The 16,926-nt window shown below is 55.6% G+C and overlaps 1 protein-coding gene across 1 annotated transcript; it reads left to right on the top strand.

Annotated features, from left to right (window-relative positions):
- Window positions 1–10,741: 10,741 nt before the first annotated feature.
- Window positions 10,742–13,010, top strand: NCS54_00256600 (Zn(2)-C6 fungal-type domain-containing protein; the record flags this gene model as incomplete). Its single annotated transcript, XM_053148162.1, has 2 exons — window positions 10,742–11,352; window positions 12,032–13,010. 2 exons carry the CDS (start codon window positions 10,742–10,744, stop codon window positions 13,008–13,010), a joined length of 1,590 nt encoding a protein of 529 aa, XP_053004137.1.
- Between the last annotated feature and the right edge of the window lie 3,916 nt (window positions 13,011–16,926).

Below are 16,926 nucleotides of genomic sequence, written 5' to 3' on the forward strand. Positions count from 1 at the left end.
TGAGCTGAGCCGTGCTGGGTCCTCGACCGAAACAGACTGTGGTCGGGACCCTCAGGCTCGTACGATAGGCAAGCCCGATGTCAGACTGCCGCCGCAATTTTGAGAGGGAGACGGGAGCAACGCAACGCTTGTTTGCATTTGCATGAAAAGTTTCTTCTTGCGCCGCACTTGAAAACTCAATCCCGCTGGAGATAGCCTTTGCAGGCTATCAGACCCTGGCTTCGGACCGTAAGTAGCAACTCGGTGGTTTGGCACGCTGCGGCCAGCCCAAGAGGGAAGCTAGCAGTGGGAGCCCAGGTGCACTCTTTGTTGGAGCTGCTCGTGAAAGACCTGGTTGGCAATCAAGGCCCGCTGACGACGATGCTGGGCTGCATGTGGAGAGACAGGCGAGGTTCCACTGCCATGTGTCCTTCCCCCTACCGAAAGTGTCCTTGAGCTTCCCAAGCGGCGCATCGGAGCAGGGGTGACCCTGTCATGTCTTGGATAGTGCTCCCAGGACGGAGGTGCCAGCAAGAGGACTGTGCCATGGCTGTCCGGATCCCAGGTCTTTAGACTCAGCACCAGGCCGAAGTAGTTCGGGGGTCTAGTTTCCGGCCGGGCACCTGTCCACCCTCCCCCGGACAAATCCTCGCAACGGCGTCGAGCTCTTTCGTGGCGGCACTGACTGTCTGCAAGTAAGGTATGACGCCTGGCTTGCTGCGAAATATCTCCGGTGTAGGACAGGTTGGAATAACGGCTCCAGGACAGAACGGAAGATGCCGCATCAGAGAGAGTGATCTGCGGTCCTAGTATCGCGAGAAAAACGCTAGGCTGGCTGGTCAACAGCTAGCTACTATGAAGGAGCTGTATTGAACATGACGAAACTGGCCGCTCGAGAGATATGCAGAACGCGTATCGCTGTGGAATCGGAGGAGCCTGTGCTCCCTGTTGGTGATTTTACGTCACCGTTTCTTTTCCCCGCTTGTTGAAGTGGACTGTCTGCAAGGTCGGCGACCCTGTTGCTGTACTGCCGATCCGACTTGAGACGCTATTGGTCGTTTCTGAAGGCCACTTCTGGGAACCAGCCTACCTAGTCGGGCCAAGACGTGGTGGCAGTGGTGGGTGGAGGCCTTGGTATCGCGAGATGATGCTGCTGCTGTTGTTGGTGCCAGATGTTGAAGGAAGAAGAAAGGAGATGATGGATGCCAGAAGGAAACGGCAGCGTCGTGTTGGCGGATTGCCTACATGGGAGTAGGGACCCGCTCCTTCCTCGTATATTTGACATTAGCACCTTTGTTTCGGCAACTGACCTGACCGAATAAGCCTGGTCGCTGGAGAGAGGACCGACCCAACCCAACACTGGCAAAAAGTTAAAAACAAAACCTACCCACAACCAACCTACCTAACCTGGGCAGCTGGAGGCGAGACAGGCAAGACGCCATTCCCGGGTCATCCGCCCAATTGATGGGAAAACTACCTAGATAGAGACGGGGATATGCTTGCCCACGTACCTACCTATGCTGCGATATAGGTCTAGTGTTGCTGGCTACCTCATGTTCAACTATGTGTCTAGTCCCCTACTATCGGTTCGGATCTAGTTACCCGTCTACACACTATGAAGAGAATAGAAGTTCAGCCTGCTCATCATCATATCATCCCCACCATGCCTTGCCTCTGGTCCAGTGCAGCTGCTCATGTGCCCCAGCCATCTGCGTGTCAGCCGCAACAGAGGCACATTAGTACAGGAGATAGGTATGGAGATAAAAATAAAAATAAAATGCAGTAAAATATTGCTTACCGCCCGCGCGGCCTGTTCATGCAGGGCCAACAAGCTGCTGGCCAGTCCCGCTGCACCTGGATGGCCAGGGTTGATTGACAGGGGACGGGCTTGGCTTGAGGTGGTTTGCGCTGCCAGAGAGGTATGGTAACAGGCCCATGGTTGTCTTGGAACCTCAAGCTCTATTGCGACACGTCCGTTGTACAGCCTCTCTATGCCTCATGTACTATATCCATGGGATGCTGTGCAACAGGCGATTGCGCATCTCGCATCCGACGCCTCTTTTGATGCCCGAGTCGTTGTACGCCGAGGAGAATTTGTCTTCCGCTGATGCGGTGCAGGGTAGCATCGCTATCTACAACCCCCCTTATCAAAGTCATTGTGACGGGAACAGCTTCAACAATGGTCCCATCCTATGGCTCCACGGTGATTTTTCTGCTTCTTGGCATGGCATTTGATCGAGTACAAGCCGTCGTCAATCGGCCAGTAGAACCCCTAGTTGCTCGATCGCCTCACTCATTCGATGTGACGACATCTCGCTGCTCCCAGGCGCGGCTCAACATCGTCAAAATGGAGGTTGTCAGCCGCGTCTCCAAGGCTCTAGACTCTTCTACTTTGCCACGATAGGAACATCTTTCTCGCCAATGTCTCACAGCACACAGAGGGCGCCACATCCGCTCACAGGTCCGACAACACCCGCGTCATGAAACCCCAGAGTCCTCGACTCTGTGAACCAGTCGCCAAATAAGTTCCCTTGTCTAAGACATTCCACGGAAAGCATCGCTAGTCAGCTCTGCTGAACCCTCGCCTCGGTACTGTACTGTACAGTAGACTGCCCCAGCTGCAAGGAAACTCAGACACACCGAGGGCGCCGGTCTGGAGGCAAAAACTAACCATTTGGGCCCCGATCCAACGACGACGCCCCGGGTCGAGTCATCGAGTCGCATCACACGTACTGTAGTCTCTCGGATTGAAATTAACGCAGCGCAAAAGTAAAGGGAGGAGAGCGGCACCGCTCTGAAGACATGACGGCGTCACATACTCCCTAGGCACAGCACAGTAGGTGCACAGAACATCCATTGACAGCCACTCGACTAGCCCAGTAAAGGCTGGCGCCGATATCCACAGTCAACCATCCTGTTGGTGTGGCCATTTGTGCGGCTGGGCCGCTTTTTCTTATACGAATATCCTTCTCAAGATACGTCCCAGGAACAAACCCGAGTCCTCGAGCTGGTTGGCAGGTCAATGCTGTGTCGTGGGCGCGATATCATAATTCTATAGTTCCAATGATGAGCGTGAGCCAATTGGAAACCAGATCCGCTGGCTGACCTCGTGCAACTATGGATGGACGTATATCTGAGTCTAAAGCCAGCAGCCATGACTTCACGGTCTGCGCCCATTTGCGCACTGCGGCAGGTACCTGACTCGCCCTGCACAGCCTCCTGGCAGCCTCCTGTCTATCACAGTGCCTTTTCCCAGCACCGACACGCCGGAGTCGAGGGTGCCAAGGCACGGCCGTCACTAAGCCGCATCAGACCACGAGGCAATGTCGAGGTGTGGGATGTTGACAGCAATTGCATAGTCACCCTCAGCACGGAATGGATGCAACTCGCAAGCAGGGACTGGCGTGGGGATCTGGTTCAAGGACAGCTGAACAGGGGTTTGCTCGGTGAGCTGGCGACAGCCACGATGTCGGCACGACTGAAAAAGGAACGCCCGGAACGACCAGACTCCAAAACGGCAGGTCTCTTGGCTGCTGTCGAGGGCATCATCTCCGGCCACATGCTGAATGTCTCAGGTGAAGTCTGACAGGTGGGATGGGCCTCTGGGTCGTGGTCTTGCTCTGGGAAACTCGGCAGCTGGATCTGCGTGCATGGCCGGCCGTGGCTTGAAGGCCGTCCCTGTCTGCTAGTACCATCTCTGGCTCAACGGCTTTGGAACTGCGGTCGTGGTTCGTTGGTTCATTGGTTCAAAGAAGCAAGAAAACGGCGTTGAGGCGCACCCACATTCTGAAGCTCAGGCCCTGAGCCTTGGGTCCGTGGCTTGCTGCCAGGGTGAGTGAGTCGCCTTGGCTTGCCGCCATTTTTCCCTCTGCTTCTGCTTGGACCAGCTCAGTCAAGATCCAGGATGAAGCAGAATCCATGCCGGCGAATGGTTGCCAGTTGAGTCGAGTACCTATCGCTCTGAGCCGTCCGTCGTCCGTGCTGGTCAAGGTTACTTCAGCCAGAAAAGCCAAGACCCGTAATGCCATGTGCAGACGTGATAGTTTGCCGGTAATTAATCCAATTCTAGACAGGTGTGATGGGGCGTGGGAAGGGGAAGGGTCTGGACAAGTCACCGTGGCCAGCCAAGCGATTGTCGATTCAAGATCACGCCAGTTCGTCTGTCTGGACCTGGCCGGAGTCGCCAGAGAGTCCATTCCAGCTTTCTTCTGAGCGGCATGTCTCATCCTTTGCCACACCGTCGTCGCTAAAGGCTGCATCCTTTCTCAGCCTCTTTTCTCCGAGGCGGCATCGTGTATTGCCTACAGCAACGTCGACGACGACCAGACCAAACCAGAGGCATCGTGCGCTGCCCCGTCATTCACGCACGAGTCCGAACTAGACAGCTTTGAATACATCATCTCCGAGCTGAGTAGACTATAGCCTACGCCACAGGCAGGTCGCGTGCAGAATAGTCTGCGAATGCGATGGAGCAGCAGGCAGGGGCAGAAGGACGAGATCAACATCTATTGCCAGTCCGTCTATTTTGCCTTGTCAGTGCCCTGTCATGCACAATGAAGCCTTCCTTGGTTGGGCCGTGGCATCTCTCGCACTGGGAGCCAAGGTTCCCATGGTCTGGGAGCTAGGACGAGCAAGCACGGGACGGCGGGCGAGCCGCGCCCTGGGTCGGGACATTTAGCCATTGGCCTAGAGCTGGGCCGGCCCAACGGTCGCGGCTACGCCTCGACAGACGTAATTCTAACATGAAGTGACCTGTCGGTCGGCACCTCTCTACCTGAAGCTGGAATCTCTCGAGGTAATCATTGTGACGATGTGGCACCGGGGCTCCGTCAAGCAGAGCAGGGATCAAGTTCCCGACTCAGGCGATCCGACTCGACTCGGAGGGTAGGCCAGGGCAGGAATCGAATCCAAACAGTGGCGAGCCAATCTCTTTCCCTTTGGAGCGATGCCGTTGGGATATCAAACCCGCCCACCATGGGCCAAAGGGAATCTCAACTGCAGAGCCCGGAGCTTATCCCGAGCCCTGAGATTAGAAAGGGAGGCTGGCATGTCACCACCCCAGGAGAATGGCGATCATCAACGATGGTGCTGGGTATGGGTGGCCTGCTGAACTGGGCGAGAATTTATCTACAGGCTTGATGATGCGCAACTGGTCGTTTCATCATGGCCGGACTTGCAAGGCTACGGACGGGGTCGCCCTGGGATGCAGTTGGGAGCGGCCGCTCGGAGTAGGAGGGCCGGGGAGCTGCAGTCAGTCAGTGGACTGTGAAGATGCCGCACATTGACGGCAGCGCACCCCGGGCCACGGAGATTTTCTCCAGGGCTGCAGACATCGATACAGATGTGATATGCTATTAGTGTGGCGCCCGCAAGAGGTAGGTACAACTCCTGTCATCGTCCATTCGGTCGACAAGGGCATCGGGCTGGCCTGACACCGTCCCAAGCCTGAGGTTGATGTGTGAGATCCGACACTCGCGAGCAACGGAAATTTTCTGCCCTCATGCGTTGACTCGTCCCGCGATGGTACTGTTGCATCCAGCCAGGCGAGGTGGTCTCCTCTTGGCCCGCACCTCTACGGCAGGGCCCAGATCTATTCCTCCGTCTCCAATGAGCAGGTACGTACATGCAAAGTATGTCGTAGCGGCCGGTATGATTTTGGGATTGCACTAGTTGGTAACCGACCGTTGCTAGAGGGTGCGGCAACGTCATGGGGACGGTCCCTAATTAGGAAACGCAAGACTCGGGATCCTTCGAGACCATCCACAAGCAGCGCACCATGAAGCCCAGAAAGAGTGTATCAGGGAACATTTTCGTCTGGACTGTGCCTTTTTCTCCGTCTCGTGTCAAAGCAGACGATAGGCCCGCCAAAGAGAGCGTCCGGTCCAGTCTAAGCGAACGCCAAGCAACTCAGCACCTGGTAGTGACAGCCGCACAGCGGGGAATGGCCCACTACCCACTGGATTCTGCGTGTGTGAGAGGTGGGTGGTAGAGAGGCTGCTGGGCAGCCCAGCCTCCAGGTCCCCACAACTCGCTCTTGCTCGCAAACCCAGACTCGCTGGAGAGGTTTCCTTGGTCCTGGAATTCACACCTCTTGCTGCCCTTCAAAGGTGTACGCTTGAGTGGTGTCTCCCAGATGTGTGTTGGCAGACAGACTCCTGAGGAGTGTAGCATCCATCTCAGGTGAGGCTGATAGGGCACTGGAACGAAGGGGGGCTGGCCCTGTAGACACTAGCTCTGCTCCTTGTCTCAACGGCACGGTGCTTCAGCCCCTCCCCCCAGATACCAAGGCTGCCGATGCGCGCCGGGCCGGCAGAGATGACGACTTGCTAACTCGCTAACTTGGGATGGCCGTTGATCGAGGTGGATTTCCTGGGTCCTGGGACTTGCTAGGCGCTGGTGCAGTGTCAGCCAAGCACCTCCGGGGTTGGTTAGGCTGTGCTCCTGGAGCAGCCTCCCAGTCTGCAAGGGAAAGGTTGCTCCCCCAAGGCGGGAGCTGATGCGGTGTCTTGTGTTGCTCAACATGCCGTGGTTGTGTCGTCGTTGTGACTCAAGAGCAGGACGGGAGGGAGCCATCTGATCGAAGGCCAAGTATCATCAATGGACGAGGGGATGAGAGCAGCATGTGGTGCAACCGAGGGACTGCCTGGTGCTGGGGCTGAACCTTGCACCCTGGCACCAGATCTTGCGGCATCGTACATTTAGCTTCCTGAGCGTGCTACCACCTCTACATCGAGGTAGGTTGGTCCCCAGCGATTGAGGTTGGAGAGTGGAAGAGAGAAAGTGAAAGAGTGAGCTTCCGCTTGTGAGTGAATGGACTTGCGGAACCGTGCACTGAACAAAGAGCGGCTATTGGCAGGTGACTAATAACCCCAACCTCTGCTCTCGTTAGAGGAACCTTCCTGGACCTTGCCATGGCAGCTGGCAGTGGGATTGGAAGTGGAGGTAGGTGCTATGGATAACTACCTCCCTGCTACCTTCTATCTAAATATGGAACTGCGGACGGGAAGCAGCTATCGATGGAGATGAAGAGGCCGCCCCTCGAGCCTATCTGCGTAGGGACCGACCTGGCCTGGAGCAACATCCATGGATTAATCAAATGTCATCGCAACAACCTACACGACACAACCTCGACCAGGCGTCCGTTTAACTCAGGCAGAGGCATGCGCCGGCATCCCTCATCCCCACCAACACCACCACCCAAGACAACCATGAATCCAAGCTACTATTCGCACTTTCCCATCTCCTCGAGTCCCAATCCCATGGATGTCGAAGGCTACCTTCAACCCTGCTGCGCTTCGCCGCCGCTGCTGGTAACCTCTGGCTAAATTTACCACAACCAACCAAGGCTGGCCGTGTCATCCCAGGCTCCTGGGGCTTAAAGCAGGAAGCGCGTGCTGTAGTTGCGAAGCGCGGGCGACGTTGGATGTTGCCGGCCGGAGCAGCAGACCACCGCTAGGATCACCAACCATCCCAACCCGTAACGAGCACAAGAGCCCTCCAATTGCGGCGCAACCGCCTGCACTAAAGCGTCTACACATGCCCACAACAAGCCTAACCAGAGCTTGGGTTACCGACTATTGGCTGTGGATGGCAGACAAGGTCAGGGTGAGGGAGAGCAGGGCAAGAGAGCCCAGGGAAAGGCGACCCCCGGCTTTTTTCTTCTTTTCATCCCATCATTCTCCAACATCATCTCTTGCATCATCCGCCCCCCCATTTCCAAAACAATCCCAGTCCCAGTCCCATTCCCAGGTCTTAGCCCCGGCCCCTGGCTTTCATACCCCGGGCTTCCGGCCATCAGGGCATCCTTCCTGGCCCCCTTCGTACCGACAGGTTCACAGCGTACGCAGCATCGCGGTCTCATATGGTGACTGGACCCTTCCTGCCAAGGCATCAAGAGGGACTTGGCCGAGTCGGAGCGGCGGCCGAACGATGAATATGTCTACCTACCTACCTACCTACCCATACCCATTGGCTTTCCTCAGCTCAGGCAGGTAGCTGGGGACCCAGGCCCCACCCTGACCCCGAGAGCCCGCTCACTGACGCCAACGCCAGCCAAGGACCAACGCCAGCACCAACGCTCAACACCCACGCCCGAAGGAGACGCAACCCGCACACCCTTCCTGCCAACTTGCGAAGCTCAAGCTTTACAGGCCTTCGGTACCTGGTTCCGCAATTAGCCACGAAGCACTGGACGGACTGGACGAGATGGGCAAGGAAGACCAGAGCGTCATGTCCAACCTTGATTTCGTGGTCCTTGTTCGCGTGCCATTGAACCGACAGACGAGATGGCTCCCCAGTGGTGCTGTTACTCGACAACTAACACTGTATCTGCGCCGCTAGATACATGATGTGCAGCATCAGCTTCGGATTGGCACTCACGGGCTCCTCAGATCTGGAACAGAGAAGCACTAACGTTCCGCTGACGCTTTGATTCTCCTGGGGCCCAAAGCTCCATGCCACCACGCGCCGCGCTGGTCTTGATGAATTGCAACCGCAACTCAGCCCACTTTCGCTTCACCTAGGCTTAGCAATTGGCCAATGCTTCTCTCTGCTCGACTTCATCTGGGCTCTTATCCTCTTATTTATCCTGTTGTCTCTGCTGCATCCACAAGTGGCCTCATAGAGCTGTGCCATGGCTTTTGGCTAGGCGTTGCTGCTTCTGTCTTGATATGAGGCTCCAGTCCCGCCCTCGCTTCTTGGTACCTAGCCGAGCTTGATGAATTCTAACTGATACTGATGGCTTCGTCCCTGCCAATGCCAATGCCAATGCCAATGCCGTCGTCGTCGTCGTCCCGTCTTGCTGTTGACCCCCGCCACGCCTCTGATAACCAACATTGATCCCCCGCTTCATGCCTCTCGGCTCCTCCTTCACTGCCCTAATCCCTACCCATGAACATACATCATGTGCCCTTCATCGGCCTGCTATTCTGCGATTCTGCAGGGTTACCGAGCAATTTGACACTAGCTGCGTTCTTGGGTTTGCTGGGCCCCTCGCCCATTTCTGGCTTCACCCCTCCACCCCCCCCTTCTTCCCTCGGCCGGGCAGAGAGCCCGTGGACAACCTCCACATCGACCATCTCCACAGGCACCGCCATACCGCCCTGGCACCTAGGCTTAGCTCACCTTGGTCCGTCAAGTTAGTTGATACTTACAAGACGAGACTACGGATACCTTACCTACCGGTCGGACTCGAGCTGCGTCTTGTTGTGCTGCATCTGGCTGCATCTGCGTCCGCGCTTGCATCTGCATCCTCGTCCACATCTTTTCCCTTGACTCTTTCTCGCCTTGGTCTAGTTAAAACCGCTGGTTGGCGGCTTCTCCATTTTGCTGCTCGAATTCCCAGCCGTTGGGTTGTCCTTCTCCTCATCGTTTTCTGTCAATCCCATCCATTCGGGCCTGCCGATTTCTACCTAGCCAGTCGGCGCTCGCCCGTCTCTGTCGTCACTCCATACAGCTCTCCAGCTTGACAGCCCTTGTTCGTCTTCCTTTGTTAGCTCTCACGCCCCCCCTACAGCTGCTGGTTGGTAGGCAGGTAGGCAGGTAGGCAGGTAGGCAGGTAGGCAGGTAGGAAGGCAGGCAAGGAAGGTAGACTCGAGGAGCATACACCCTCGGCCGATAAGACAGGTCTGTTCTGGTCAAGCTCAGACAGGCAACGGACGAGAAAGGCTGAAGACTCCCTTCTCATCATCGCCCTCATCCTCTGGTGACACTCCTTCGCCTTCAGGCACGCCCCAATCACAACAGCGTATCGTGTCTTATTGCTCCTTGCGCGCCCAGACAGAAAAAAAAGGCCAGCCCAACACAACACAGCACAACACAGGCGAGCAAACCTCTGACGCATCTCTGGGGCCCAAGACAGGCGGAGAATTCTCGTCATGGACCTCTACCGGAACCCTTGACTAGCAGCCACTCTAAAATCGGAGCCAGGGTCCTCTCCGAGGCCCTGTCATCAACCCTGAACCCATCCCAGCTGCATCTCAATCGCGCCGCCCACCCCCGGCAGCCCCAGCAGTCACACAAAAACCGACTGTGGGCCACCGTCCAGCCTCCGTCCGCAGTCCGACTTGTTGTGCTCACGGCCTGCCGGCCAGGAAGGGCCCGAAAGACTTAACTCTCCCCGTCCTCCTTCGTCCGGTTCCGCCTCTCAGGTTCCGGTCCTGGGAACATCTGCAGCTGCCCGACTCCGTCTCGACATCCAACTGCACGGCCTCATGTCGTATCACCAACCCTCCCCAAGATCCATCTTGTTAGTATCACGGGTGCAGCATCTCGTCTCACGGCTCCTCGTCCTCACCCTCGCTTGTCGCCTCCTCTGACCCTTGGCCTGTTGCCTCGCTGCCGCAGCGAAACACTCCCAACATCGGCTTAATACTCTGCCTCTCCTGGACCTGTCCTTCTTTCCTGCCACCTCAGCTCTGCAGATCCTCGAAGCGGGGCAGCCTTCTTTCCTCATCAGCCTCGACAACCTTGCAGCCGTGGACTCGACGGCCTGATTAGCTCTTCCGACTGGCTAGAGCTGCCTGTTATTTCAAACCCTCGTTCTTTCGACAGACGAGCTCATCGCCGGGGAAGCCTGCGGACTCAGGGCTGCCGCGGGCGCTTGACGGGTGCATGTCAGCAGCTGGATACCAACCACTACCATACATCTGGAGTCCACAACCTGAAAGGAAGGCCAGCCTTGACCAAAGGCCCTGCCTGTTGTTGGTTTGGATTGGGACCTTTCTGTCCAGCCGACTGATCATCCTGCAGCACCTCTCCCCTCATGGTCACCAGTAGCCCCCTCTTCGATACAACATCTATTCCTCTCGGCCAACGCCGAGGCATCACAGGCCTGGCGCAAATAGCTTTGGATCTGACCTGGGCACCCGAGAGAGCAGAGCAGGACGCCATTGCTCGGTCTCGGGCATATCCCTCTCCGCCCATGTCAGGATCTCCGCCCCTCCCCCCGAAGCCGCCCCAAGAAGCTGGTGATCGTGGCCAAGTACCTGTTGGCTATTCAAATCCCAATCGTCAGGATGCCTATCGAGGTAGCCTGCCTCAACAACCTCCAATTGATCGCCCAGGACCAATCAATATGCAGCCCACGCTTCCAAGGTTGTTCCAGCAAGAAGCTCCCGACGCTTCCGCATACTCATATCGCAGGCCGGAGGAAACGGCACCACGGCCTGTATCCTATGCTCAACCAGGCGCTCCGTCCATGTCTCAACCGCCAAGCTACATCCCTCCTGGTGGGCCTGGAGCGGCTGCGCCCTATCCTCCATCTGCCCGGCCAACGGGCGCCGAGAACCAGGCAATGACTTCGCCCAAATCGCAGAGGAAAACCAAAGGCCATGTGGCTTCTGCGTGTGTTCCTTGCAAACGAGCCCATCTTCGGTAAGTGGCAACTCGTGCGAAGATAACCCCTTACTCCTGAGCCTCACCTGCTGACTTGCAGATAGTTGCGATGGTATGTATCCAATTTATCCTTCCTTCTTGTCGGGCCCTGAGAGCACTTGCGCGATGTGGTATCCACTTCCTGTTGTGTGCTGAAATTTCCCCGGAGTTTGTCGATATCGAATGCGCCTACCATGCCTTTGGATAACATGGACACACAATTGTACTATGTCCTAGTGGACTAGTCACATTGGTATGGTAGCTTCCGATAGATAACCCACCAATGAGAGAAGCCGTCTTTGTGTTGGTGAAGAAGGGGCTGCGGTTCAAAGATAGGAGGCCTGACACTCGCTCTTCTCAGAGGACCACTTGGAGCTTTTAACGATGCAAGATGTTGATTCAGGGGCTAATGTCGAGGATAGCGCAACGGCCATGCTCGAGATGCGTGACGAACGGAAAGGAAGAGTCATGCGTGGATGTTCAACATAAGAAAAGGGGTCGACCACGGTTAAGGGATGATCGAGATACGCGTTATGACCCGTCCAGGTTTCCGCACCCTCAGGATGCTGCAGCAAGGCGACCACTAAGCATATACCCTTCGGGTGTGCCAGTAGGCCCTGGGTATGCTGGTCCCCTTTTTACAGACCGGTTGTGCCATTTCGCTAACCACTTGAATCAGAGAACACATGGCTCCCAGGTACCTCGAACGACCACCGAACACCGACCCTACCCATTACCCAGCACCTTTGCCGACTGCTGCCAGAGGTGGAGAGCCCGTGGCTTTCCTAAATATGAAGATGGACTTTGCAAAGACATCGCCGGCTTTTACTGAGGCTGTGGGGCACCCTATTCTTCACGGACAGAACTTGAGTGATGTTGTTGCTCCATCAGACAGGGATAAGGTATTGTCGATTCGAAGTCAACTCATCGAAGAGCAGACGAGAAAGGAACCGAATTACCTCCCTCCCATACTCGCTCGGCTTGACCACATCATCCAGGGACTTGGATTTGGGGCGGAGGAAATCGGGCGGTTCCAGCTTGACCGCCAAGAATACCTGGTATTCAGAGGTGTTGATGGCCAACCGAGGCAATTTCCTATCCGTCTAGGCCTCGCGAAAGAGGGATCCATCTATTTCGTGGTCATGATGCTCAGCCTGAGATATCCCTTGCCGCCTTCGCCTGTCTCTCGAGAGGTGGCGCATGCCTATGGTTCTCAGCCGCCGACTCCTCAGGCTGCCTATAGCCAGCGAATACCGCCGCCAGCGTCAGTGCCAGTGCCGCCACCCTTTGACCCGACACGAAGCCGATTCAACGACATGCCCTTGGTATCTCGACCGGCTCCTGGGCCCTCAACGCAGCTGCCGGCAAATCTGTCTCCTCGAATTGCTGTCGGTGCCGGAGCGGCGTCGTATGCGGCATCACCTAGCCGTACCGAATATGCAGGCCCACCGTCATATCATGTTCCCCGAAGCGAACTACCTCCCCCGAGCGGACCACGTCCTCAAGCGTCGTTTCAGCTTCCGCCGATCCGAGCACAGCCAGATCAGCCTGGGGCACGCCCACCGGGGGAGCAATCATGGCCTCGGGGGGAGCGGCCGAGTCGGGTTGATATTGGAGGCCTGATCGATAAGCCTGATGCTCCAGGACGGCCGCGGTAGTACCGTGAAAAGTTCTAGTGACGAGGCGCAAGGGAACAGCGCCATACTGATAATGAAGGGAAACTAAACATTTTTACATGATGAAGGGTGGGCTCGGATGGGATGTTTGATTTTTTGATTTTGGGTGTGATGGGATTTCGTGTCTATAAGGACACCACAGCATGTACAATAGTCCTATCGGTGTGATGCACCACATATACCGTTTTTGTTTTGTTGCAGGAGCGAGGAAGCCAGCAAGGTATGGATGGGATCCTGTGAAGGAGGCTGTTTCGGGCATTTCCAGCCGACGGCGTTGGGTTGCGTGGAGGATGTTGAAATGGCCACAGGCTTGCAGGGCTGAACAAGCGGCCAAATGACTGGTTGAATTTGATTTTAGCTGACCCCTCTGTGTTGGGCAGCTCTGTATGAGGTTGTGTTCCTTGATGGTGAAAGAGAAGCTCTAGATGAGCAGCGTGATTGGTTCCAAGGGTTGGTGAAGTCTGCTGGAAGTTGCATTTTGAAGGCGTTTTCAAGTATACCCAGGAGGGAGACTCGGTCGCAAGGGAAACAGAGAGTGGGCGGGCAAAGAGGAAGAACTCGAGCCAAGAAGAAGGACGATGCTGGCTGGCCGGTATCAAGGCAGACCTGCAGATGAAGGTTGGGCAGCAAAGGAGACCGAGAGGGGCAGCATGTTTGTTTATGCGTCAAGGACACATTGGGGTCTATGATGAGGGGGACGATGCAGGCTCGGAGAGACGGAGAGTGGGAGGTAGAGGATCTCGTGAATACTCAAGGGCGATGTTGAAAGCAATCCATGCGACGTCCCACGTGTTTGGTGCTGGTTACACAACGCAACAGGCATTGATCCCTGGCGAAGGATCTGATCTCACGGCAAAGCAGTTGGAAGGGAACGAGAGGGGGGAGGGGGGGAGCGAGAGATTGGCGCAGAGATGAGGCAGCCAGGGGATTAGAGCCGAAGCCACCAATGAGGCGGCGGGAAAGACACGGCAAAGGAAGGCGGGAAGAGTTGGTAGTGAATGGATGGATGCAGAAACGTTGTGTGTGTGTGGTTTGTGATACCAAACCCGTGGTCAATGCGGCCAGCACCCAGATTTATCATGGAGTCAGTCAGCAGGTGAACAAGGGTTCCTTGAGAGGGGGCGTGTGATGTATGGACGGAGGGAGGGATGCGCGCATCTGTCTCGATTGATGGCCGCTCCTTTATTTTTATTTTTAATTCTCCGAGAGCCCTACAGAACGGCCCGCTTCCTCCACTCCCGGGACCTGGGCTTGCGTGGTGGCCGCCGTGTGTCGGGGATGGGGATGGGGGAGACAAGAGGGACCCAGGTGCCGGAGACGCGTATATCGGAGTCGAGGTCCGGCGCCCCGATGTTGTGGCCCGGGTGCTGGCTGGATGGGGCGGCGGAGGCTGGTGGAGGACATCACGGGCTGGGGGTAAGAGCCTGAAGGGGTATAAAGAAGCAGTTTTAATATTGAACCAGGCACCTATATCTCCAAACATCCATTCTATCCATAACGCCTGCTTGCCAATGTGTATTGGCCGATATGACCCATCAATCTGGGGTCAATGGGAATTCTACAATCTGACCACGCTCCCCTTCTAAACAATAACAGACAATCCAGAAAAACACAATGCCGAGGGTGATAACAATCTGAAGACGGGGAAAGATGACCCGGAAATATTCGCGGTGGTAAATTACAAGGGCTCGTGGGAGAACCGTCTCTGGCGCCGAAAGGTCCGGAAAGTTTGTTGTCGAGACGGGTCGTTGTTATTGTGTCATTGAAGCTTCGGTGCAAGCTTCAGTTGTGTGTCCCGGCTGTGTTGAGTTGATCTGAAGCCTCCCACTGGCCTCATGCAGCCTTTTTGACTTTTTTCGAGTCGGGTCGACTGAAGAATGTGTTTCCTCAACTGCCTAGGACTTCTTGGGCGTCGTCACTAGCACACTAATATCTGGCAGGGTGACCCTGGGCCTGATAGGAGTGAGATTCCTGTTGGAAAGGCGGTCGAAATCGGCGCCAGGGTCGCCGCCAGCGACCGGGGTGGTGGGGCCGGGCTGCATGTAACGGAAGGTGTCGTCGGGGGTAGCTGGGGGCTGGCCGGCGTTGGTCGGGGCAGGAGCAGGCGACGGGTGCGTGCTGGAGGAAATAGATCTGATAAGTGGGAGAGTTCATGTCAGCAAGGAGCGTCTACAGGAAGCGTCACTCTCGCTCGGGGGAGAGTTGGGAGACACGGGAAAGAAACGTACGGAGGGTGAACCTTAGTAGACGTATTGGTTGTGGAAGGAGCCATCTTTAAGATGTTTCTTGGGGGGGGTTTGGTCGTGCTAGGGTACGATATTGTTTCGTGATGGATGTTTCCCAGGAGGGCCGTAGCTGGGTATTAATAGTTGTCGAAAGATGGAGGGACTTGATTCAGAAGGGGTGCAGAAACAGGACTTAAATACGGTTTTTTTTTTGCGAACCACGAGGCAGATGGTCAGCAATGGATCTAAATACAAGTGTGATTTGAACGATTGCTTTCAAGCCGTGGTCCTTTCTCAAGCGTGTGCGTAGCATGGTTGAAGTGGAAAATTCATAGCCATGGATGACGACAAGGAGGGTGGTGGAACTGGAGGTTTGCGCCTCACACAGCCGTGGCTACTCTAGGCTGCCATGGGCACCTTGGAGTACACAGTACGTCAATTCCGCCCACAGCTGTGTTTACTGTGGAGGTATAGACTTCAAAGATGCCTGCTGGCATCTTTTTCATGTTGATCCATCTCTGGTAGACCTCTTAGAAGCCTCGTGTTCCTGACTGGCGTACCTGAATTGGGGTCCCTGAACACATGACAGACACTTCGTGATAAAGTTGCATTTTGTGTCAATGACAAAGTCTGACAGACGCATGCAACCCAACATCCTGGTACCGCGCGAGACAATGTTGCAACATGGTTAACAAGCAGCGACAGACTTGCATTGGGAATTCAGGTGAGGGAAGAGAGAAGCACAGCAAGTGCCCTGCTGCCCCAACTGTCACGCCCCGGAAAGTTTTCCAGTGTCTCACACTTGTGGTGATACCCGATGACCTTACCAGTCATCCAGGCAGCAACTGACCCTGTTGCCACCCAGCAGAGCGGTGAAGAGAGTAACAATCTGAAATGAGAAAAGATTTGCAGACTTTTCCCATCGTCAGTGGGCGATGTACGAAAGGAAAGGAGGCGCATGTTATCTCAACGTTTGGGGTACCGTGAAAAGAGCGAAGTGGATTAGCAGAGGTACGCGCCCATGCGCCACGGACTAGACGCCCAGGAAGAGTATGAAATGGAAATTGCAGAGAAAGGAAAACAAGGCAACGTGGGACTGCGGGGCTCAATATGAGTTGAAAAGGACAAAGAATAGAGGCTGTGAAAGGGCGCAGGAAAAAGGACAATGACTCAATATACCAATATACAGAGTTGAACTGTCATATTCGACGCTGGGCTGAGTGCTAGGCGTAACTTCAGAGGCTGTGCTGAATGCCTCGCTTCAGGCTAACTTGGACACTGAGTCAACGAAGAGGAAAAGACTGACATCGCATCTTCATGGAAGAGATGTTTGTTAATTGTGTCCCTTGTTTGAGGGACAAAATTTCACATGCACATTTAGTGAAATGTGCAAGAAACATCCCGCTGCCCTTTGAGACATTGTGAATGGGTGAATTGCACTACGCCATGTCACTGGCTCACAGAGGCAGGCACCTGCTTCTGCTACAGCAGTACCTACCTTAGCTTGCATTGGATCACATCAACCTGTGCCTGGCCAACTGGATACGGAGCAAGGCCGCGGCGCGGGGGATAGAGCCCGAATTGAGGTTGAGGCCGGGCTATGGTTTGGTTGCGCCCATCCCATCCCCGCGCGGTCCTCGTATTCACAGGGCTGATTCACACGGGCCTTCTTG

This window comes from Fusarium falciforme, chromosome 2, assembly GCF_026873545.1.
Source record: "Fusarium falciforme chromosome 2, complete sequence".
NCBI lineage: Eukaryota > Fungi > Ascomycota > Sordariomycetes > Hypocreales > Nectriaceae > Fusarium > Fusarium falciforme.